At 34.8% G+C, this 26,455-nt stretch overlaps 1 protein-coding gene across 2 annotated transcripts in view; it reads right to left on the bottom strand.

Annotated features, from left to right (window-relative positions):
* LOC122796479 (retinol dehydrogenase 12-like) overlaps positions 1–26,455 on the bottom strand; it is a 496,486-nt gene that overhangs the window by 190,988 nt on the left and 279,043 nt on the right. For both annotated transcript variants that reach the window (XM_044064989.1, XM_044064988.1), the window contains one exon: positions 24,323–24,532. In XM_044064989.1, coding sequence (XP_043920924.1) covers positions 24,323–24,532 — 210 coding nt within the window. The remainder of the gene's footprint in view (positions 1–24,322; positions 24,533–26,455) is intronic.

The raw sequence follows: 26,455 nt of genomic DNA, 5'->3' as shown, positions 1-26,455 counted from the left end.
CAACTTGATCAACCTGAAGTTATGATACCAGCACCTACAAAGGAGACTAAAGCCACCATGTTTTTTAGTAAAGAGAGTCAGGAAATGAAAGGTCTGATGGCTAAACATTGGGATATTCTACTATCAGATATGGGAGATAGGTAAGGTCATAGGACCAGTACCTAAGGTAGTATATAAGAACCAACCCAATTTGAGAAGTTTGTTATGTAGACCCAAAAATGTAAGTTACAGGAGTAGCGTAATTAGATCAGATATCAACACTGTAGCCTGTGGGAAGTGTAACCAATGTAACTATATAAATTTAAGCGTAGAGTTTACACATCCAGTCACAGGACGTAAGTTCAATTTCAACACTAACACTAACTGTGACAGCAGAAATATTGTCTATTTGGCCAACTGTACTTCATGCCCAGCGTTCTATATTGGGAAAACCAATCGAACACTCAAAGAACGTATCAGGGAACATAACTACCATATTAGGCTGGAATCAGAGTTCAATGCCTTAGCTAAACATTGTAAAGAAGCAGGGCATAATCACACCTTTAAGTTCTGTGTCTTGCAGTCACTATTACATAGTTTTAGAGGGGGTGACTTGATTAATAAGACATTGGAATGTGAATCAAGGTGGATAATTAGATGGAGGGCAGATGAACCACCGGGCCTGAATGATAAGGTCCAGATAAAACCTTTTCTGAAAAGTAGGAGAATCCCTAGACCCAAGTAAAGAAGTAATGGCCTCCCCTGCATTTGGGTTATCCTGAGACTTTATATAAATTTAGAATAGTTTCAGTGTTATAAGAGGTGTATATACATTGTATGTTGACTCTGTACTGTCTGTATTAGTATAGTAGATTTTAGACTTATAGTTATATAGTCACACATATGTTAAATACTGTAAGCACCAGTGTGTGGTATATATATGTAATTTTTATGTAGGGTTTATTTATATATCATTTATTTATTTATATATATTTTTATCAGTATATTTTTATCAGTTTTCATAGTTTTTATATGTGTACTATTAGAGTAATAGCGCTTTAATTAAGAGCTTGAAACCTTGTGAGATTCTTTAACCAATCATGGTTTGAGGAGGGTTATTTAAACAACTTGTATGTCTTGTTAATTGTATAAGTCTGAAGAAGCCTACGGGCGAAAGCGCTTACTTATGTTGATTTACAAATAAAAGTTTTTATCGGTGAACTGGACTGTTGGTCTTTGGAGATTGGAGATTGTTACTATCTTTTTTCACGGAACTTTCTGACCTCGTATTTATTGCCATAGGAAACAGCATTTCATGGTGTTTGGCTATTATCTTTATTTTTCGTTTACGCTGTTTCCGGTCTCTGTTGGCGTGTTGTGTTGCATTTGGATTTATAAAAGATAACTTGCCACCCAACCACCCGCAGCAATTGCTTGCCTGTATAAGAAATAGTATAAAACAAATAGCACCCCAAAAAAAATTTCTAGAACTAAGGAGTCACGAGTGACATAAGAAGTTGACAGTTTAGAGTGATCATAAATTTGTCAAAGCCCAGATCTACTCCAGACCTCATGATTATTTTATGCACTTATGAGTACAGTCATTGACAAAGCTTTTGTGGGACACACAAATGTATGAGGGGACAATGCCACCCTTGGACCCTTCAACCTCAGCACTACTGTGCAATACTCAGACAAAGGCAAAAACTAATGAGTTAACAAGACGTAGAATCATGGGCAGATTTTAAATATCCATATTTTGTATATTTATAAAGTTGCTAGAATGACATGTTTTGCTAAAAATAGTTGCCATTGCCGAGTGTGCAAAGGATTATGCAGCGGGATCATTACTAAAGTGCATAACCGGTTGAAAATGCTGGTATTCTAGTTGCGGTTATGCATAAAATGGTTAGCGCCTAATGTGTGGTGAAAACTGTAGGAATCTGATTGTTATGAATGTAATAAGCAGATTTCTACAGTTCTTAAAAAAAAAAAAAAAGAAAAGAAAGTTTGTGTAAGAGGGTTATGAATCAGAACGTCAGAAAACACTACTACTGTAAACTACACCTAGCAATAAAGAAATCGTTCTACTGAGGAAATCAATAACTGATAAAAAACTTGGGGTTCTGCCTTAAACTCGCACTTCAGTATGCTGCCAAATGTCTAAATGCCACAAGTGAGCAAAATGCTGTAGCAATAGTATACAAATTCTTAAACAGATCACGGCCATAATTTTTCAGCACAGTAAAAGCTGCCATTGAGTGGCCACTTCTAAATAAATCATTAACAAAATGCTATTTGTAACTCAAATTGCTAAGAACTGCAGTCACCTGTTGCACAGATGTATTACAGTATTAACCTTCAAAAATACATGTACATAAACAGACGGACACATAGATGCATACACACATTTATTTGCTCGCTCTGGTTTGTTAAGTCTGCACGTACACTACAGCTTTCCTAGGACTCAAACTCTGTTGCACAAAAGATGACACCATAAATATCCATAAAACAAGCAAGACGTAAATCACAACCTTTCCAAGCTGTGAAAAAAAAGGAAACAATAATGTGAGCGAAAAGAAACCATAAACAAAAAACATTATTCGCATTTTTAGCAGCAGACTTCAATGACAGTTTATGCATAATGCTAGATGGCAAATACTACTTAATCCGTACAACAATTCATGCAGCATGCACTTTCTAGATTATACTGTTCTCCCTAAACAACAAAAATTAATAAATGTGCTTCTTGTACTGTACCAGACTTGCTTCCCTGAATTGTTCCTTGCACTGCTGTCACTTTGGGTTATTCTGTGCTTGAGTGATGAATCCTCTTGCAGCGATCTGATTGACTGTCACTGCTTGCATCACCAGCTGGGCCAGTGAAAGAATACGGGCTAAGCAATGGTGTTCGCTAGTTTTTCTACTGCTCGTAAATAAACTTATTGCTTTTAGAAGATTCTTTTTACACCACCTCCTATTTTTTTTTATTTTGCTTTAATCCAGGTGAAGGGGGAATGCTAGTGTTTATGCGTACTATAACTGGGAAAGCAGAGAAAATCGGCTAGCTGTAAATGATCACAACCATAGAAAGGGTGCACAGCAAGCCAGTTTTCTCCAAAAATTCCTATTTAAACAACAGCTAACTCCACTGTGAAAATAAAGTTGAGAAGGTAATTAGAACCTTTTCACTTTAGTTTTCAGTAGTGGGAGTTGCATTGTGTTAGTGAACTTAGTTGCGCTCCTAGGTGACCTCTGATGTAATGTATCAAGATAGTTTGCGTCTTAGGGAGTGCTCGGATGTAACCTTAAATGTGCCATGTGACTGTACTTGGGGTTAATGAGTTAATAGAGAACCATTTAATGGTTGGCTAGAGCCTGGAATTTTGACTGCCTGAGGGTGTTCCAGTACATGCGAGCAGAGTGTTTCCCAGCAAATAATCCAGGTCAGCAGGCTAGAGAAGAGCCAGTGCAGGGTTGAATACAACAATGCACATGAGCCTGCAGACAAAACTTAAGGCTCAGCATCCATACATCACCACACGGCCAGAGGTCACAGCAGATAGAGACTGACAGGGTGAAAGAAGATGATGCTTTGATATGTGCTAAAAACAATTTACTTCATTCAAAGGGGGTCCAATATTTGTCTTCCTGGGAGGATATGATTGACAGACCGCACTATATCACTTAAGATGGCCTGTATCTGTCTCCTGTAGAGTTTCAATCATTGGCAAAGACATTTTCCACCTCCATAGTGCCCATTGTAGGTAATGCTTACCTGATAAACTTACCAGCATAACAAAACAAGCAAAGGAAAATCTGAAGGTGCTACATATCAATACTGGGAGCTTAAGCAAGAAACTCCACTCCCTACAAGCCTTTCCTCACCCTGGAGAACATTGATGTGTATATAATGACTGAGACATAGTTTAAAATAGCAAGAAGCACTCTGGCTGTGCATGGCTATAATGCTTTCCATACATTTAGACCAGCTACTTTATACTAGGGGGAAAAAAAGGTGAAGGTGCATCAATCTGCATCCAAAAGAGACTCGCATCAGGGCTGGTAAAGCAACATGATACACTAGAGCTTCTTCATGTCCAAATAACCATCAGAAAGGTCCCATACCATATATTAGCTAGATACAGAACTCCCTTGACACAAGAAAGAGACAGTACCCATCTACAGAAACTAGAACATCATTTTTCCTAGGTGATCTAAGCTACCCAACTATAGATTCGGAAATCTACACCACACTAGTGTACAAACACAGAGATTCCTGGACTTTGTCAGTACAAATGCCCTGGAAACAATTAGTCAAAATGCTCAGTATGGGGAATAACATCTTGTTCTTACTAATATGGGAGCATTTTGAACCATCCCTTATGTATCTCCATCACTTGTTAGGTCTGATAATACAGCAGTCTCCTTTGAAATAAAATTGAAACCAGGGATCCCTTCCATCCAAGGTACCCTTGGACATTTCGTAGACAAACTACCTGCTCCTAAGTGATACTTTGGCAAGCTTCATATCCCACCAAACCCAGTTAACTAAACTGAATATGCAGAAATGTACACTACCACACTATTTCAGCATGTAAACTGCTGTATAGATGCAGCTGTACCCAAAATAACATGTGCAGGGCAAACCCAAGAAACAACCCCACATGGTGGAACCATATTCTCAACAAGCTTTATCATAAAAGGAAAATAATTTTGCCCAGAAGTAAGAAGAACAATTCAGAATGTTAGATCCCTTGTCAGTGAAATAAATAACTCAGGAGCTTAACAAAATCCAGGAAAGCTAAGTTTGAGGCTAAAATAGCTTCCTAAGCCAAAGACAGTCGCATGACACTTTGTAGTTATGTTCATAATCCCAAAAGCACAACACAGCAATGTGCTGAAGTGATTGTGAACAATGTTCTCTACACTTAGGCTGAAGATATAGTGACCGGCCTCATATGCAAAACATGCAAAGACTTCCATGGATGCTAATCAGTCAGGACATATGAAACCTCCAAATACTGGACCTCTCAGTTAGGATTCATCAAGGCTAGACCTGATTACTCAACCTTGGGGACTTTCTAGAAAAGATCACCAAACCAATGGATGAAGGCAAAAAGGTAAACCATGCATACCTCAACCTGGTGAAAGCTTTTGACACAGTTCCTCACGTAGGCATAGTAGAAACACTAAATAAACTGGGATAAACCCTATGTTACCTGCTAGACTGACAAATGGCTCAAAAACAGAATGGAGGAAATCAGAATAGGGGAAGTTACCTCCACAAAGAGACATCTGCGACCGCTCCTGTTTGCATGTACTTTTCTGAAGTAAAAGCCAATACCAAAGAACTCTGCCTGACTAAGTTTACAGATGACTGCAACCTCAGAGCAGTCAATGAATCCCCAAATGACTTAGCCATCCTGTAGGAAGGTTTGTCCCAAATAATTAACTGTTGCCAGAATCGTGGACTAAAACTAAATGCCAAAAAATACATTATTGTATCCTTTAGGTTCATAGGTTCATACTAGGCTATCTGCCCTAGGGCATTTATAAGCCTAGACAGAATGTGTTTGGCTTTCGCCACCCATTTTAAATTTATTTTGCTATGCCCTTTTTCGAGGCTAGTATACTGTGCCTCTGTCTAACAGTGACACAGAAGTGATACCCGGGGTAAACCTACGATCTCCCATCCACTCATCAAGATTCCTCTTGAAGAGAGTCAATGAGGGACTCTGCCTAACCTGGACTGGGATTTTATTCCAGAGTGAAGGGAGCCTCTGGGTTATGAATCTGTCCCTCCAGCATGTCCTATTTATTTCAGTGCTGAGGTTCAAGTCTCTCGAGCGTGTAGCCCGATGGGATTTGGATTTTCTGAGGTGCAGCATGTCCATTAATTCCGGGTTGGACATGGCTTTATACGTCAGGCACAGATCGCCTCTGAACAGGCGGTATGCCACTGAGTAGAGCTGGAGTTTCTTTAACCGGGCAGCATATGGCATCTGTTTGAGCCCTTTGATCCTCTTGGTGAGGTACTTTTGGGGTCTTTCCAGTTGCTGCAGGTGTCTGGTAAGGTACATCCCAAAAGGGGCATTGTACTCAATTATGGGCCTGATGAGGGATGAGTAAAGAGGCACGATGACCTCCCCTGACATCTTTGGGAAGTTATCTATTCCAGGTAACTAGCACATTAATAATACATCCTCAAAAGTTGACCCAGTTGTTCAAGATTTGGGAACTTTTGTGGCTAGTGATCTAACTATTGACCAACATGTGTCCATTGTTGTAAGAAAGTACTTCTATATTGCACAGCTTATAAACAAAATAATTGTGCCTAATATCTAGGGTTGTCACTGTTCTTTACTCAGCCCTCATTAGGCCAGTCAGTGAGTACAGTACCCCCCTTTGACATGTATCTGTCCAGACAAATGCAACCACTGGAACACCTACAGACTGACCCTAATAAAAGGATACAAGGTATAAACAACATGTCCTAAATGGATCGACTCAAAGCCGTATCATTATACTCTGTATCCTACAGACTGCTAAGAGAAATAGACTACAAAGGATTATTTCAGATAAAATGAATTTAGCCAGCCAGCAGATCTAGGAGACTTTCTCTCTCTGATATCCTCCCTGTGGGAGGAATAAGGATACCTTGTTGAAGTTTCAAGTAGTTTACTCAGTTACGTAGGTAGATGGATGAATGTTCTTGTTCTAATACATTACATTCAACAGATTAGTTATTTTAAAATCCGTTACAAACAATAGTGGAATGGTCCAGGGGAGTTTAGTGGAGGAAAATATGGGAGATGGAAAAACAAGGAGCCATTCCCAAAGTTTAGAGGTTAATCCATTATTTGAATATTCCTGAAAAACACATGAGGGTTTATCAGCTCATCAGCCTGTGGAACCTCATTCTTAGTTAAAGTTTGTTTTTTTTTAATTAAAAAAAAAACATAATAGTACACAATGAGTTACAACTACAGAACTATATTGAAGAAGACATTTTTCCTGTGCTTCATGAGGTCCATCTAATACAGTGGTTTATACTTAATCATTTGAAAGTGCCTGCTTTATAAATAAGGTAAATGAGGTCTATATTTGACTGGATGAGTAGTGCATTCCCCATTAAGGAGGAGGATGACTACAGCAGTTCTCCATTCATCTGATATGAATCTAGTAGAGATGCTGAGGTCAAACAGGCTTGCTAACAAGTTTACCATATAGTGTCTGGTGTTTGCATGTAAACAGCCTGGCACATTATCAGGAAGCATGCAACAAGTATTTTTGGATTTGGAAATATCTTTTACTTGCTCGTAGGTGATCAGAGGAGATAGTGTTAATGTGCCAATAAGCTGGTGAATGTAAAGAGTAGGTGTGGGAGTAAAGTTAGAGTCAAATTTGTTCACTAATACATTGCCTATGTCTTAAAGGGATGAGTAACTATTGTTATGAATTAGACCTGAACATTGTTGTGTATTACTGCTAAGGTTTATGACATAGCTAAATATGCCTCTGTGGTAGTCCTTAGCAGATGTAGCAATTTTCAAATTGTACTTAATTTTGGAGGATTTGGTTTTAAGATTTAGTTTTACTTATGAATTTTATTATAATTTTACCAATTACAATTAGAAATTTAGAAAAAAAGAATGAACTTCATAAAAAGTTTAATACTTAGAGCAAGTTAACACTAAACAAAATTATTTACATGTCTAAAATTATGATAATATTAAACATCACATCAGTGTAATTAAAATCAACTTGACCTCACAGTATTCAATTAAAATAATGGCATAAATTCAATTTGTAGATATCAGTTATTAGAACTTGAAACCAAATTAAATAGTTTAAACAGGATCTGTATTGATATCTTGAAAAATTCTAGCAATAATACTTTAAGTGACTTTGGAAATATTCTTTGATGCTTGACTATAGTCTACTTGGTTATTACTTCTTGTAAAGGTGATAAAACTTCCTGAAATTGGAAAGATACAGACTTCTTCCATTTTTTGCTAATAGTATTTCTTACCACTGCCAAGATGGTCCAGAGAAGATAATGATTCTCATTACTTTGAATTAGATTGGAAGAAGTATTGTACAAAAATTAGTACATATATATATATATATGTATTTCTTACCACTGCCAAGATGGTCCAGAGAAGATAATGATTCTCATTACTTTGAATTAGATTGGAAGAAGTATTGTACAAAAATTAGATTCATATTTAAAGTAAATGTATCATACCATAAGGCTTGAAGAATGTCAAAAACTGAATTCCAATAAAAAGACAGTAAGGGACATTCATTATATATATATATAATGAATGTCCCTTACTGTCTTTTTATTGGAATTCAGTTTTTGACATTCTTCAAGCCTTATGGTATGATACATTTACTTTAAATATGAATCTAATTTTTGTACAATACTTCTTCCAATCTAATTCAAAGTAATGAGAATCATTATCTTCTCTGGACCATCTTGGCAGTGGTAAGAAATACATATATATATATGTGTGTGTGTGTGTGTGTGTGTTAGGATTACAATTTTGATTATATCTCCATATATATATATATATATATATATATATATATATAATGAATGTCCCTTACTGTCTTTTTATTGGAATTCAGTTTTTGACATTCTTCAAGCCTTATGGTATGATACATTTACTTTAAATATGAATCTAATTTTTGTACAATACTTCTTCCAATCTAATTCAAAGTAATGAGAATCATTATCTTCTCTGGACCATCTTGGCAGTGGTAAGAAATACATATATATATATGTGTGTGTGTGTGTGTGTGTTAGGATTACAATTTTGATTATATCTCCAACATATAATGTTTTGTAAATTTTGTTCTTTTTATGTGGAGTAAAACATCTCTATAAAGAAATTGCACCAAAAAAAGTATTATTTACTGATGATACGAAAATGTTTTATTTTTATAAAAATGCTAAAACTTCCCTTGATATAAAATACCAAAACTCGTTATCTAAACTTTTATTATAGAATACTAATATATAAATTAGATGATATGTTATTAGGATTCATAAAAGTAAGATTTTAATCTATGTGGTTCTTTATAATTAGTTTGTGAAAGAGGAAAAAACTTATTTTGGGTATTATCTTTGATATTATAAATGTATCCAATCCTGACAATACAAATTAAATTCTTATTGTAGTGTATTAATTTTTATTCCATCCAAACATACCACAATTTTAAATCTAAATTTCTTAGAATAGTGGATTTAAATGTTTTTAAAATAGAATGTCTGTATTTATATTAGTGGGGAATAAAGATAGAAATTGCATACAATTTTATAAAGCCACATTTTATAATTAATACTGTCCCTAGCTGACTTGTTAAATTTCATCTTATTCGACTTAAGAGATGTACGATGTTTTCCAATTTGATGAATATGAAAAATCTAACCAGTCGATTATTACTCAAAATATTGCTTCCTTTGTATTGACTATCGTATCAGGCAAATTAGTACCTCCAACAGAATAACATGTAATACAATGAACATGAGCTGCCATAAGTTTAATGGGATACTGATGAAACTTTAAAAGTACTTTTATTTTATTTTTTTATTTTTAGTTTTACAGCACTGAAACTACATGTTTTAGAGAGACATATCTTCCTATCTGGGGTTGTGTTTTGAATTATAACAGTTTTGTTCTTGATCGAATGCTATATTCTGGTGCTTGATGTGCTGTGAACACTTCCTTGGTTGTGCTTTTAAGGTCACAGGTGAAGAAACTTTGATTTTTTTGTTTTTTCATTTCATTTAGATGAAAGGCTGTTTAAAGGAGGGAGTGTGCTGAACTATAACTGTTCTTCTCTTGAGCAGATGCTACACCCTGTTTGGGGGTACTTTGTGTGCTGTGAACTGTTTCCTGGCTGTTCTTTTAAGGTTGCAGGTGACGAAACTTTGATTTTCTTATTTTACTTAGGTGTGATGCACTGAAATTATGTTTTGTTTAACAGAGGGAGTCTTCCTATTTGGGGTTGTGTGCTGAAATATAACTGTTGTGTTCTTGAGCAGATGCTATATTCTGCTGTTAGGGGGTGCTTGGTGCACTGTGAACTTTTTTTCTGGCTGACCTTTTAAGGACATAAAGGAAGAAACTTTGATTTTATTATGTTATTTATCTTTACAGCTCTGAAAGTATGTGCTGTTTAATGTGGGGGGGGGGGCTTTCTATTTGGAGCTGTTTGCTGAACTACGACTATTCCACTCTTGAGAGGACATTACAATCTGGTGTTTGGGAGTAGTGGTAGATTATGATCTTTTTCCTGGATTTTCCTCTAAGGACACAGGAGAAGAAACGTTGATGTTATTTTATTGTCTTTTAAAGCACTGAAGGTTCATACTGTCTAATGATGGGGATGTATCTTCCTATTTGGCACTGTGTGCTGAACTGTAACTGTTCTGTTCTTGAGTGGATGCTGTATTTTGCTGTTTGGTGGTGCTTGGTGCATAGTGAAGTCTTTTTGGGCTGTCATTTTAAGAACACCTGTGAAGAAAGTTTGATTTCATTATTTTATTTATTTTTACAGTACTGAAGTATATGTTTCTAATATGGGGCCAGGTCTTTCTATGTGTGCTGAATTATAACTGTTCTTTTCTTGAGCAGACACTTTTGTTGTGGTGTGAACTCTTCCCTGGCTGTCCTTTTTAGGACTCTGGTGAAGAAATTTTGGTTTTGCTGTTTTATTTAGTTTTACAGCACTGAAAGTACATGCTGTTTAAAAGAGGGGCTGTGTGTTAAACTATAACTGTTCCTCTCTTGACAGGATGCTACATTCTGCTGTTTGGTTTGGATTGGTATGCTGTTAACCCTTCCCTGGAAGCCCCTTTAAGGACACAGGTGAAACATGTTGATTTTGTTATTTTATTTTGTTTTACAGCACTAAAAGCATGTACTGTTGAATGGCAGGGATCTTCCTATTTGGGACAGTGTGCTGAACTAAAACTATTCTGCTCTTGAGTAGACACTGTATTCTGTTGCTTGGTGGTATTTGGTGCACTGTTCGCTATTCCTTGGCTAAATGAGAAGACATTCAGATTTTGCTATTTTGTTTACTTCTAATGCACTGAAAGTATGTGCTGTTTAATGGGGGGGTCTTCCTATTTGGTGCATTGTGCTGAATTACAACTGTTCTGCTCTTGAGCAGACAATGTACTCTCCTGTTTGGAGGTGCTTGATGCATTGTGTATTCTTCAATGGAGGTCATTTTAAGGATACAAGTGAATAAACTTCAATTTTGTCATTTTATTTAGCTGTGCAGCACTAAACTATTGTTTGAATTAATATGGCAGTATGTCTTCCTGTATGGGACAGTGGGCTGAATTATAACTGATCTTCTCTAGACCGAATACCATATTGTGCTGTTTTGTGGTGCTTGGTGTATTGTGACATCATCTTTGGCTGTCCTTTTAAGGACACAGATAAACAAAGGTTGCTTTTGTTATTTTATTTAGTTTTACGGCACTGAATATAAATGCTGCCTAATAGGGGGGGGGTTCCTATTTGGAGCTGTGTGCTGAAGTATAACTGCTCCTGTCTTGACAGTACACTATATTCTACTGTTTGGTTGTGCTTGGTGTCCTGTGAACTCGCCCCTAGCCTTCAATTTAAGGACACAGGTGAAGAAACTTTATTTTGCTATTTTATTTAGTTGTATATGCTGTTTAACGGGGGGGGGGATGTCTTCTTATCTGGGGATATGTGCTGAACTATAACTGTTCTTGTCTTGAGTGGACACTATGTTCTGTTTGGTGGTGTTTGCTGTCCTGTGATTTGCTTCCCTGACTGTTCTTTTAAGGACACAGGTGAAGACATTTTGATTTTGCTATTTCATTTATTTTTTTCTGTTTTGAGCTGTATACTCAACTATAACTGTTCCTTTCTTGAGTGGGCACTACATTCTGTTGTTTGGTAGTTCTTGGTCATCTGTTAATTCTAACTTTGTTTTCCTTTTAAGGACGTGGGTGAAGAAACATTTGTCATTTTATTTAGTTGTAAAGCACTGAAAGTGCATGTTTTTTACTAGGGGACAGAGTCTTCCTATTATGGGCTGTGTGCTGTTATGTTCCTTTCTTGAGTGGATACTATGTTCTGCTTGGTGAGCTGTGACCTCTTACCAGGCTGCCATTTTAATGACTGATGAAGAAATTTGATTTTTGTTTTATTTTGTTTTGCAGCATTGCCTTCCTATTTGGGGTCATGTGGTGAATTATAACTGTTCTTCTCTTCAGAAGATGCTATATTCTGCAGTTTGGGGGGTCTTTTTCAGGACACAGGTAAAGAAACTTTGATTTTATTTTATTTAGCTGTACAGCACTGAATGTCCTTGCTGTTTAATAGCTGACTGAGTCTGTTTGGTGATGGGTGAACTTCAACTTTTTCTCTCTTCAATGGACTCTATATTTTGCTGTTTGGTGGTACTTGGGCATTGTTGCATTTAAGTAGGTATAGGTCAGTGGCAACTTATTCATTTGGTGGACAGAATAAAGTAAAATAATTTGATTAAGAGTTTACAAATTATTATTATGGATTCTTGAGATTCATATGTTCTTGAAGATTTGATTAATTAGAAACATGTATAACTTGTAAAGTGTTGCAAATAAATTCTGATTTAAAACAGAAAATGTATTAATTGTAAATGTCTGAAAGATTTTAGTTTAGTTTTAAATAGTAAATTGTTTGATTCTCAAACTGAATGTACATGCTGTATAATTCAATAGGATTAAGGCCTGCTTCTGAATTTCCTAAAAATTGGCAGTCAAAACACTTAGAAATAAAAGGTAATAATATTGAGAAAGTAAGGATGAAATCAAGGGAGTTAAGGTTGATCAGTCGAATGTTAAAAGTGAGCTGGGAGCGTTTACATTTTAAGTTGGTGAAAACGCTAATGGAAAGGAAAAAGAAAGTTGAAAAACTAATGGAGTGATAAAAAAGAATGTTAGCAAAACTTTCACATTGCCAAATTTAGTAGAAGAAATTTCATTTAGTTCATCAAGTCTTATTTCAAATGAGATGGTCTTATCTATTAATAGGGAGCAGTGTGAACAAACTAGGAAAGACAATTTTGTAGGTTTGTGGATAACTCACTGGTTATGTGTCTTAGGGATATGTGCATGTGACTTCAGAGATGCTGTAGTAAAGGAAGTAAAGATTTAATGATTTGTTGGTTCAAGCATATAATCAAGCATAAGAGGCTTACACCATTAGAGGGTTATATATCTCTTAATTCTAAGAACGTATTAAATGAGACTGAAGTTAAACATAGTTCAAATAATGCTAATAAACATCAATGTTTAACTTCAAAATGCAACAAAACCACCAAATACAAACAAAATACGGCTCACAGTAGTCCTTTCATTATTTTGGTAACCCCTGCCTAACCTATTTCTAAAATCTAGCTCACAAATACGCTCGAACCAAGACAATGTTGGGTGGGTAGGAGGATTAAATGTACTTGCCACCCTTAATTCAGATGTATGTTGCATCTGATTTCCTAACAAGACAGTCAAATTGAGTTTACAAATGTATAGTTTAAAATCTAGAAGTAATTTTGCTAGATCTATACTGCCTGATGGACCCATTTATCTATGTTTACGGACATATTTTTAGAGTATGAAATGTGAGGATGGAAGAGAGAATAACTGGTCATATAAATACTATGTAAAACAAGGTGTTGCATAAATATATATATATATATATATATATATATATATATATATATATATATACACATAAACTTTTTTAAGTTTCTACAATTTAACATTTTAATGCACTAACATCAATATTGATTTATATATATATATATATATATATATATATATTAGGAATTGATGGGCTGTTCATAATAATTTTACTACATCAATTGTGTTATTTTTAAGTGGCATGGGAGGCCAGTAGAATTAAATGTAATTTTAAAACTTTTAATGAACTTCTTGGCTATAATGTATTTTATTGACATGCATAGTAAGGGTTAACTGCAATTAATTAATTCAACACATCAGATGATTGTTGAGGTGTTTACATAAAAAGGGACCATTTAAAATGTATGTTTGTATCTGAAGAAGTCTGGTAATTTTAATGGACGAAAAACGCTTTATACTAGAGAGTTTGTTTACAGTTTGTTTTTATTTTTACTTTAATAAATGACCTGCTGAGGCAGAGGCTACTGTGAAACATCAATGTTTGATTCATTCTAGAAAGTTTGGAGAAAAATATTTTGTCTTTAACTGGCAGTATTTCATATACCCCTTGCTCCGATTGTATTATTGTATTAATGGGCAGAATCTAGCATAGCAAAGTGATCTCAATGTAAGAAAGCTTAAAAGAAGAGTTTTGGTAGGATTATTTAGTAAATAAAGATATAAATAAACACAGTGAAGAACTTGGTTTTATTTCTGTAACAGATGATGGTGAAAAAAAGATGCCATTCTGAACTTTTGGTAATATGGGACTCACATGTAAAATGCATTGCTAGTCAAATACCATTATTGAGTAAATAGTATACTACAATTTTTCTTTATCAAGGTTGAAGTTAATTGATTATTTAGCTTTGTTACAAAAGTTTACAGGGTGTAAACCAACCTATACAAAATGTAGTCTGCAGGGAGGTACTAATGATTTAAAGTATGCACCATTAAATAAGATGAAAAAATGCAATTCTTGATATAACTAAATATTTTGACACTTTAAATCTTGATTTGCTTTATGTGAAATCCATCTTAGTTCATGTCAGTTGGATTACCACTGGTCAAAGCAAAATAATTGGTTAAGACAACTTTTTGTTTGCAATATTAAATTAACAACATTTTGGGAAAATATGCCTATGATTTAAGGATTTCAAGGGATGGAGTTCATCATAATTCCAATGGCTATAAGGTTCTTCCTGGCTTTTTCTGGCTTGTTTAGGAATTGTGTTGAATTTTTTTAGGGCCTTACATGAGCAGATCCATTTGTACAACAGACATATGAAATTTAATAGATCTTTAAAATGTTTCTTTTGTAATATCCAAGCTTGGGGGAACAAAGGAAGTGAGTTAAATTTTATTTCGCTTTCTGTGGGATATGAGTTTATTGCTATTATTGAGACATGGAATTCATCTGACTTAATGGGTTAGAAATTACATTTCTTGTATACTTTCAAAGATTATTGTTAGTTGGAGTGTTTAATAGTCCAAGCTTACAGAATATTATTACAACATACTATAACATTGTCACTTTGTTATTGAACACCTATACTAGATTTAGATACTCATAAATATTTCTCTATATTCAATATGAATTTAGATTATATAAATCTGGTGTTGATAGTTTAATTTAATTATCCTACCACTGACATCAAATAAATGAGAAAATAATTGTGAAAGAGAATTTAATGAGATTTTCAAGTATCACAAAATTACACAATTAATTTTGAAACCAACTCGAGGTAGTAATATCCTACACTTGTTAGGTACAGATAAGCCAATTTTAATAGAAAATATTTGTATTTTCCTCTAAAATTATCTGATCATTTGTCCTTCTCAACTGAAATAAGTGCTAATGGTAAAAGAAGAGTATTGCCTAAACATTATAATTAAAGAATAATTTGCTATCTTAGGGTTGCGTAGAGATAACCGAGTCAGTTAGTGTGTGTTATGATAATATATAATCCCTAAAGTATAGTTGGGGCAACTTGCTATAGAACAGTAAATTCCAAAAATAAATTCCCAGTATGATGTAATTATACTTTGAACAGATAAGTTTCCAAATAGGTTTAATAAAAAGAAGTTAAGATTGATAAGGAAGGATCTATCACTATGTCTAAAAAATGAAAAAAATGACATGAAAATTGTTGGTAGATGATCACAAAAACACCAAACATATTACAAATATATTAATTCTTACATGAAGGAAATATATTAATTCTATTTTTATAGATGGCCCAATGATTAGTAATCATGAATTGAATATTTTACTGTTTTTGGTATTGATGTAAGTGATTGTTATTCTCAATTTGTTGAGGAAGGAATGGACTGTATGACAGAATGGCCTAATATTACTGAAGTGATGTTAAGAGTCTTAAATAAAATTAAATCTGATATGCAGAGTGGACCAGATTGTATAAGTAGAATTTTGCTGGTTAATATAAAAGATAATTTAGTATGTATCTGTCTTTCGGCTTTTCCCGGTTAGGGGTCGCCACAGCGGAACTCCGGTCCGCTAATGATTGGCAGTTGATTTTTACGTGCCGAGTTGCCAGCCCTGACGCACAACCTTCAATGAAGGTACGCCCATTCACGCATGTCTCCATGCAGAAGACGCTCTAGCTGAGAATTGAACTGGACAGCGTCTTACTGTGAGGCAACAACGCTACCGCAGCACCACCACAAAAAAGATAATTTAGTAAGTATATTAAATAGCCTATTTACTAATAAGATCTATAATGGATACATACCAAGATCTTGGAAGGAATCATTAGTTCATCCAGTTCTTAAATATGGAGATTAGATAACAGTACAAAATTATCTTCCAGTAATTCTAGCACCAATATTGTGCAAATGCCTTGAGAGATGCATTAATGAAATCATACTAAAAGAAAATAGTCTGGTTTGTCAAGCTTTAATGATTACATCTGTGGGGCTATGCAGACAGGAATTAGTACAGGTGTAATGTTTTGGGATTTAACCAAAGCTTTTGACTTACTATCATTCCATACTATTGATTAGGCATTAAAACAATATAAATGTCTCGTTTATTAGAATATAATATATCTGTTAGTGTTAATACTCTCTTTATGCTGTTCCACATTTGTCAGGTTAACTATGAAACCTGACTGATCGAGTTTAATTAGATTGGGCATAAACTTGTTCAATTTAATTGCTAAAATAAATAAAAAGATGTTATAGTATAAGTTTAATAAAGAAATAGCTCACTAAGAACATATCTGGGGATCACCTTTATCTTCTGTAATAACAGGAGAAGTTAATGAATATTTCCAAGAAAGAGGGAACTTCCCAGTTTAAATATATATATATATATATATATATATATATATACATATATATATATATATGTATATATATATATATATATATATATTTATTTATATATATATATATATATATATATATATATATATATATATATATATTTATATATATATATATATATATATATATGGGTCTACTTTAGTAGACTGAACTTTTACTTACCCAACACTCATTTGCCCTAGACGAAAGCACAGACAACTACAGAAGATTGACATCCAGAACGCAGACTTCGCATGTGAGGTAAATAACCACTTGGCCATCCCAAACAAAAACATTTAACTAAACTAAACCCACCGATTTAGGGGGCTTCACCCCCCCTAACTAAATATACTAACTCCGAGATCGCACTACTGTGAGGGGTAATAAGCAAAGTTCAACAGGATAGCCAAGCGGTTACTTTCCTGATGTGTGAAGTCGGTGTTCTGGATGTCGGTCTTCTGAAGGTGTCGGTGCTTTCGTTTGGGAAACTTCAGTGTTGGGTAAGTACAATTTTGGTCTACTAAAGTAGATCCATATATATATATATATATATATATATCAGTGCAAACATCATGGGAAAGTTTTAACATTTGATGAGGTAGTAATTGAAATAATTGGGATATTAAACCATCAATTCCAGGAGATTTATTATATTATATTGTATTTTATTATGAATTTCCTTCAGAGATGCATTCAAACAATTTTTTTGTGGGGGGATCTTAGTTAATTTATTTGTGCTTATAATTGAATTTAAATCTAAATTTGCATCATTTTGTGAAATTGATTTATCAAGGGAAATATACTGCCAAAACATTTCTAAAATATCTCCTGTGTCTGCATATTTCTATTATTATGAAGGTTTTTGCTCTGTTTTAAATGAAAAGATCTGGAATGTAATTTTACTCTTTTTGAAATATATAAGTGTGTAGGAGACATAGAGTTTGAATTTATTTTCAGTGTTTCCAAAGCTAAAGCTATCTTATGTTTTAGAAGTTCTTTATTTTTTCATGTAAAGAAATAATTACTTGTTTCTTAGTTTGACATCAGATATTCAAAGTTAGCTTTAGTTTTTGTAGTTTGTTTTGGCTATCAAGAAATTCATTATTCCATTCTTTTATTTTCTTTATATATCAGGTCATGGTCTTACCATAAGTATATGCTTTACAGGAATCCCAAATCACAATGTTACTAATTTCTTGGAAATAGCACATATTCATAAATATATGTATTTCTCATAAAACATATTGTTTAAATTCTTTCAAGTTAACAATATAGGATATAATTCTATTCATTATAGGTAATTGTTTGAAATTCTTAGAAATCTTTGAAATAAGAATGTTATGATCTGAAACTGGACACGGTATAATGCAAAAAAATGTTATGCTTGAGGATAAATCATGTAAGGTCAAAATTTTATCTATTCTCATTTGGGTTTTGTGTCTGTAAGAAAAATGAGTGTAATTCAAGGATTTAACATCTCTTATTGTTAAAGGATCTTGTAGATTAAATAATTCAATCCACTTATTAATAGCTTTAGTTGAAGGAGGCAGTCTTGAAATTCAAGTGGCACTTGATTCTGTATTAGTTAGAATGCTATTAAACTCCACCTCTACTATTAGGCAGTCTCATGAGTTATTTAGAATAAAATCTAAATGTTTTTATTTAACCTAAGCCAAATCCATGGAAACCAGTATAACTGTATTAATATCCAGATTCTGTAAATGTATTTTACTATTAGCAATGAAAATAACCCATCTTTAATTCAAACTTGAAAATCATTCAAGACATAAGAATATTTGTTTTCCACAGAATCTTAACTCCTCACTGTCTACTTTTAAAAGAAGATTGAGCTAAAATTCATATTACGTAGGGTTCCAAATATTTCTATATGAATTTTTAATACTATATTTTGGTTATTGATATAAAGAAATTTCAATAAACACCATCTTTTCTTACAGCTATTTAAAACAGTAATATTTAAAGATTATGATAGATGCATTGTTTGTGTAAGTAAAGTATTTAGATTTCTTAAAAATGTTAAATAAAATTTATAAAGCAAAAAATAAATGAATGTGATTATGCTAATATGATAATAAAGGTAAAGCAGGGATTTTTCAAACATGCTTACATGCTTAAAGAATAAGCATATAAGTAACAAAAAGATGAAGACATATCTACACTCCCTACACTCATGGAGTTAAAAATAAATGTTGTAATGTAGAGCTACCCTAACCACTCAGTCTCAAATGAACTTCCAAAATAAACCTCAAAAGTGGTAAACATTATAGAATAAAGCTCTGCAGTTAATTCTGAATTTCAAAAAAATGTGTATTTATTAACTCTTTACAAGAATACACACACACACACACACACACACACACACACACACACACACGTGAACTATTCCCCCAGTCCTTCTATTCCTTTATTTGAATTGTTTAGCTTTTCTTCCTCCCCTCAACATTTAGATTTTATCTTTAAACATTCTAATTTTGAAAGCTAAGAATTTAATATATAAAGATGGTAAACTAATATTTTATTACTAAATTATAAAAATCATAAATGTTAAAATAAATGCAATATAATTATATGATTACTTTAATTATTAAAGAATTTATATTAGTAACTCATTTCCTTTTATTACATACTTTTTTACCTTTTCTCTCTCTTCTTCCTCTTCCTTTCACTTCCCCATCATCTTTCCTTTCTTCTTCACTCCCCTAATTTCAATCCTTTCCATCATGCTCATCTTTATTTTTCCCCTTCTCAATTTTACTGTTTATAAATACGCTTTTTATAGGTGATTTTTTCCCTTTCCTGTATCACTGTCTTTGCATATGAATGTAGAGTCTAAGTGTGTCCCAGCATATAAATGCCACAACTTTGGTTCACAAACATAGATCACAGTGATGAGAATCAAAGAACAACATATTTTCTTTAAATATGAATCCAGGTAAAAACACATCGGTCCAAGGCTGTAGCATCAGGTATACACAGTTTTAGTTTAGTGCTTTCACCTAAGCATTCCTAGACTTCTTTACACTGAAACCTACTAAACACCACATCACATTTACATACTAGAAAAGTCACATTACAGCTAGTAAGACCATCACATCATCCAATGCATTTGAGCAGACAGTGAATTAATATACAAATATTTTAAGAGACACTGGTTAAAGCACATTTGTACAAAATGCATTGTTAAAACAAACCTCCATCTTTTCTGATCTTTTCAGAAAATACTTTACTTTTGTTCCTGTGCTGCTGTTCTCTGAAGAAGAGTGCATTAAGGAATTGAAATTGTGTGTAAAAAGAACTAGGAACTTAGCTGACCAGGAAAGTAATAATGCCTTGGTAAGTGAATATCTAATACTGACCAAGAAAAACATCAGATCCCCATTTGATGCTGTATGAAACCCTTTGTGAGTCTGAGCTACATGAAAGAAAGGAAACAGACATTTTTATAACCTGTCCAGGGATGATTCTAGATTACTTTCCACCTTAAAATTTAAAATGTTTACTCATTTTATGAAACTTGACAAGGGAGGGGTGTTGTGCATATGGAATACTAGGAATATGTGGGGAAAATGACTGAAATGTAAATAGATACTTGTAGGTACCAATTTGTGCCATCTAATAAAGTAAATATTGCATACAGCTGCATTGGCGCATATTGTTATGATCTGTTGTTAGAAAATTCTGTTTCACTTAAGTTGTTTAAATTCAAACAAGCTGACCATCCTGTGATTCCTACCATTTTTAATATCTCCAAGGTCCACAGGTGTGTTCTGGGCCCAGCATTTATACCCATAGTTGTTTCAGGAAAGTCTAAAACAGATGTATGCTATGCATGTTGATAGCAGATTAAAGTAATTTTCTGACAGCAAATGTCATGTTTTGAAAGACTCCAGGGATTTCTAAAAAACAAAAGATTTGAAAAGGCTGTCTCTTTCCTTGTATCCCAAACTATGTTTGAGTCAATTGTTTTAATGGCATCCCAATGGAGAGTTACTGTTTCACCCACTATGATAGAATGTTAACTGAAGTTTTGGAGCTCATACTTGAAAACAATTATTTGATTTTTGAGCACAAGTATTTTAAACAGAGAACAGGTATTGCTATGGGGCAAGCTGTGCCACAACCTATGTCAACATGGTGATGTATGAATGGGAAACAATATATGTTTTTCTAAGTGAGAGGTTTCAACATGTGTGGATATAGTTGTGCTTTGTTGATATGGGCAGATGGAAGAGAATGTTTGATTAAGTTTATTGAATTTTTAAACTCTACAACCAAATTTTTTTAAATGTGCACACTGTTGGTCTTCTGATTTTGTGAATCACCCTGATTTAACTATCTACAAAAATCTTGCAGAGAATTGTTTTGAGTCAGTGATATATCAGAAGCCAATATTTTACAGTTCTTAGACTATCAAATTTACCCATGCACAAACACATAGCTAGTATATTTAAGGGCCAAAAGTTGAGTGTGTCACAAATGACCTCCAGTGAATTACATTTCTAGCATGAGTTAGAGACTTTAAAGAACATGTTTTTAGAATGTGGATATCTGTCTGACTTGCTAAAAAATACTGAATTGCAAATTATGAATGAGAGAAATGTTAGCCATAACCAAAGAAAGCTAGAGAACCCTCACAGTAAAAGCAAATAACTAGCAAATGTGAGGGAAACCACTTCCAACCACCAGGAGCTGAAATAATCACAAAATGACTTCAGTGTGCCACAGATTGAACTTAATAAAATGTTATATTAAATGTTAAGTGCTTTCATCCCAGATTCATTCAGATTTCAATCGAACAGGTTCTTTCTTTTACACCTTTCCATAGCTCAATCATCCTTATCAGATGGAAGGAGCTTAGAAGATGGTAACAACTTAGAAGGTCTGTCAGAAGAAACTGATTCCAATGTAGGATCACCAGAAGGGCATTTCAGAAGAAATATTCAGTCCTGAGGCACCTTTGTCTTTGGCACAGAAGACTGAGAGTCAGGAACTAAGGTTCCAAAAGGGCAGCCAGAACAGGAGAGACAGCTGATGGTTTGGGAGATTCCATTTGCAGGAGCTGATAATACGTCTGTTGAATGTCAGAGAGCTGAGAACAGTCGCATTTAAAATAGTACATCATGTAGGCAATAGTATTCCCGAAGGACAATTCTTCCAATGGGGAATCTGGACTCAAAGAATCCTGTTCTTCCAAACTGTGGTCCGCAGGAGAAGGAATTTGTGAAGACTAAGGCAGGGATTTTTCCACAGAATCCAAGTCCTCTTCCAAGCAATCCAATTCCCAAGCCCTGTTAACAGGAGTAGAAGACAAGTGGGAGCAGGGACAGACCCCCCATGAGGAGGCTTCAAGGCCATTAAAGCATTAAACAAACCCTGAGTGAAATTCAGCCATTCACGCTGGAGATCCTTAACAATAGGAGGAATATACTTATTCTTTTTGAGGGATTTCTGCCTGAAAAACCCTCAGAAGGTCCTCAGGGGTTTTGAGGATTTTATATAAATACATGTACTTTTTGCAAAAGTGCTGAATGTGTAATCCATATAATGTACAAAAATTAAAAACATTTTCAACAGTCTTACACTGCTATATTTATAGAAAGCCCATCACATTTAATAATTATTTTTAATTAACATTTTCTAATCTGCCAGAGTAATATCTTAATCAGAATTACTGCTGAGCCAGTTTATGTAATGCCCTGTTTAGCAGTATGTAACCCTTTTTTAGGTGATCTGATATGTACATGTGTTTGGGTATGTAATATTGTGCCAGTGAACCAGGCAAACATAGAACTCCTTTGTAACATTGACTACATTACCTGCAGAGCAGTAATGGTGTTAACTGTTTTAAGTAAGATAAATGTGACTGTAGAACAAGAAAGGATTCTGCCATTTATCTCTTGTTTAGACTATGCAAGATTCTCTTAGATGGCCTGCAAATGAAAAAATCTGTCAGCAAACCTCCCACTCCTTTATCCATTGCATTGTGGGTGATTGTAATATGAATCCTAGAGCCCAAGATCATCAGACCAATAAAAGATTAGTTAATTTTAGCATTCTTCAACTCCTCTCTTCCATATTTTCATTTTTTTCTCACTTACTCTCTCTGCTTTTTCCTGTTCATATCAAGATTCGGTGAAATAGCACAAGGGGTATTTCATCCAAAAGATCATTTGCTTACATTATACAGTTCTTGGAAACTGGCAGATGCCCCAAATTGTGGTGCTAAAAATTACTGAGATTATGATGCAAATTAGTAACACATCTCACGCAATTTATAGTCTAAGATGGCTCATTGTTGAGAAGAACATATAATTCAGAAAAATGCATGCATTGAGAGACACAGGTGCTCTTCTAAGTACCTCCTTCTTCTCTGGGCTCTGTTAAATCACCCATCTGTAAAGTCATTAGCACTACTGCATTAGTGGCCCAGCAAGAAATAGCCATTAAAGGTGTGGGCCTGAGCAGTTACAGTCCAAATGCATTTCATACTCAGCTATCTTATGCTCTAGAATGGTATTCTTTACGTTTACTACAGCTTTATTTCTAACTAAACTTGTAACTTCACTGAAAGTAACCAATTCTCAAGCAAAACTACCAAATTAATGTATGCTGGCCCCATCTGTATGATAAATGGATTTTTGTGCGAGTCCCCTGCAGCCCAGTTTCATAAATGGACCTATAAAAACTATGAATGATGAGGCTAACTGAGCAGAGAATGCAATATCATGCACTGTCTGAGTTACTGTTCTAAACAAGAGAGCTATGGTTAAGGTCAGAGAGACCTGACCATCATGTTAAAATAAAAGTACTGTAGGTGAGGTGCATGTAGCCCAGAAAAAAGATAGTGTGTACCCGCATCATAACACACACAATTTAAATGTGCAACTTGGCACCTGCACAGTAAAGTGGTGACAAGCCACCAAATGGCTCATGATTTGCAAACAGAAATGATTTCAGGAGCATTACTACTGCAGACTGAGACCCCTGCAGTACCTGTCTTCTATACAAGATTCAGCAGGGTGAGGTCCCTGACATAATGATGCCTTCTTGATAAGATTGTGAATTGGACTACTAGTTCTACACTGCATATAGGTGTGTGACCACTGAATGTTGAGAGGGACTACAGGATGACTTATAAAACTACAATTGCTTTGGAAGAGGAGCACAGTGACTTAAATAAAACCCAGTTACTGATTCAGACAACATACAATTTTTGACAGCTTACTTGTACATAAATAATGGACAGTTTGACTATGCTATAGTTTCTTTTACCTTCCAGTCTTTTAGCCAACTCCTTCGTAAAAAGAATGTTTGCCAATTTGCTCTGTGCATAAGCTTTCAGTGGACTGTAATTCTTCTCACTGTTCAGGTCATCAAACTGAATAGTCCCCATCGTGTGAGCTTTAGATGACACATTAACTATTCTAGCAGGTGTAGATCTCTTGATGAGGTCCAACAGCAAGTGTGTCAATAAAACGTGACCTAGAAAGAAATATCATCATCTTAGGAAGCAAAGATAGTCATGGTAACCTGCATAGCAATTTGAACAATACAGCAGACTGCTAGGGATGCAAATTGGTATTGAAAGAAAAGATGCATACAGACTGAGACTGTTTACCTCATATCTCCTTACAGGTCTGACAAATACATTTGTTTATTAATCTGCTGATTTGAATTTATGTATTTATTTATTTGGGTAGAGCACTGATCAGTCCCTACAAATGTCAGTCTCAGCCTAGACCTACAAAACAGACGAGCACAATGACAAAGGTGTGACAGTAAAACAGTAAATGGTACAGTTATGATTTGGATACATAACAAATCAAATGTATTACTACAAAATATGCAAAAAAGTTTCAAAACATTTTGGAAGTTACAGTAAAATAAATTAAATGTGAAAAGAAACTTAGGTGGTGTGATCTGAGGGGTAACAGGCACATTTTGCTTGATTTTCTATCTGAGGATTAAGTAGAGAACAAAACTTGGAATAAGAGGATAAGTCCTTACTTTGAGATAGGACTCCCACAGTTTGGCCCCAAGATTTGAAAATGCATTGTCAGAGATACGTACTCGGAGAGAAGGGACTTAATGCAATGAATTAAAATAACTGTACCGATTATTTGACAGTCATTACATAAATGTTAATCAGATGCATTAAGATACATGCTCACGACAAACATGGCAGATCATGCATAATACCATTATGAAAACATTTCATGAACACAGCTATTCTCATGGCAAACAACTCGTAGCCACCTCCAGGAAAATGAAAAAGAGCAGAGCTCCAGCCTGGATCTGATATGTGAGAAGAATGCTAGCTTGTGCATCCTGCTGAAGTATACAGTAGTCATACTTAGAAAATGGGTGGAACTCATCATCTATGATATTCACCTGCAGAAAGTAAAGTGTGCATCCTGCTGAACTATAGAGTAGTCACACTTACAAAATGGGTGGAAGTCATCTATGATACCCACCTGGAGAAAGTACAATGGTGCATCCTGCTGAACTATAGAGCAGTCACACTTAGAAAATGGGTGGTACTCATCTATGATACACACCTGCAGAAAGTTCAGTGTGCATCCTGCTGAACTATAGAGGAGTCACACATAGAAAATGGGTGGAACTCATCTATGATACCCACCTGGAGAAAGTACAGTGTGCATCCTGCTGAACTACAGAGGAGTCGCACTAGAAAACGGGTGGAACACATCCATGATACCCACCTGCAGAAAGTACAGTGTGCATCCTGCTGAAGTATACAGTAGTCACACTTAGAAAATGGGTGGAACTTATCTATGATACCCACCTGCAGAAAGTACAGTGTGCATCCTGCTGGTATACAGTTGTCACACTTAGAAAACGGGTGGAACTCTTCTATGATACCCACCTGCAGAAAGTACAGTGCGTATCCTGCTGAAGTATAGAGTAGTCACACTTAGAAAATGGGTGGAACTTATCTATGATACCCACCTGAAGAAAGTACAGTGTGCATCCTGCTGAAGTATACAGTAGTCACACTTAGAAAATGGGTGGAACTTATCTATGATACCCACCTGCAGAAAGTACAGTGTGCATCCTGCTGAAGTATGGAGTAGTCACACTTAGAAAATGGGTGGAACTCATCTGTGATACCCACCTGGAGAAAGTACAATTGTATAAGTACAGCTTGCCATTACAGTAGATACTTAATAAACAACTGTTGCAGCAACCTGTGCTACATGGGTCCTACACCCACTGCAAATGGCCAACATCACTAAGCTAAGGGCACCTTCTACGTGCTCCAACTGTTAGGAGCTTCAGCTGACCTCCATAAAAGGTCATTTGGAACTCAAAAAGTTCCAGAGGATTTTTGCATTTTTTTTCACAGAAGAGGGAGGTAACAGCCCTGAAGAATAATGCTAAGAA

This window comes from Protopterus annectens, chromosome 3.part0, assembly GCF_019279795.1.
Source record: "Protopterus annectens isolate FY-2018-M chromosome 3.part0, PAN1.0, whole genome shotgun sequence".
NCBI classification, from domain to species: domain Eukaryota; kingdom Metazoa; phylum Chordata; order Ceratodontiformes; family Protopteridae; genus Protopterus; species Protopterus annectens.
The sequence above is the reverse complement of the archived record's forward strand: the minus strand, read 5'-3'. Positions and strand labels throughout refer to the sequence as shown.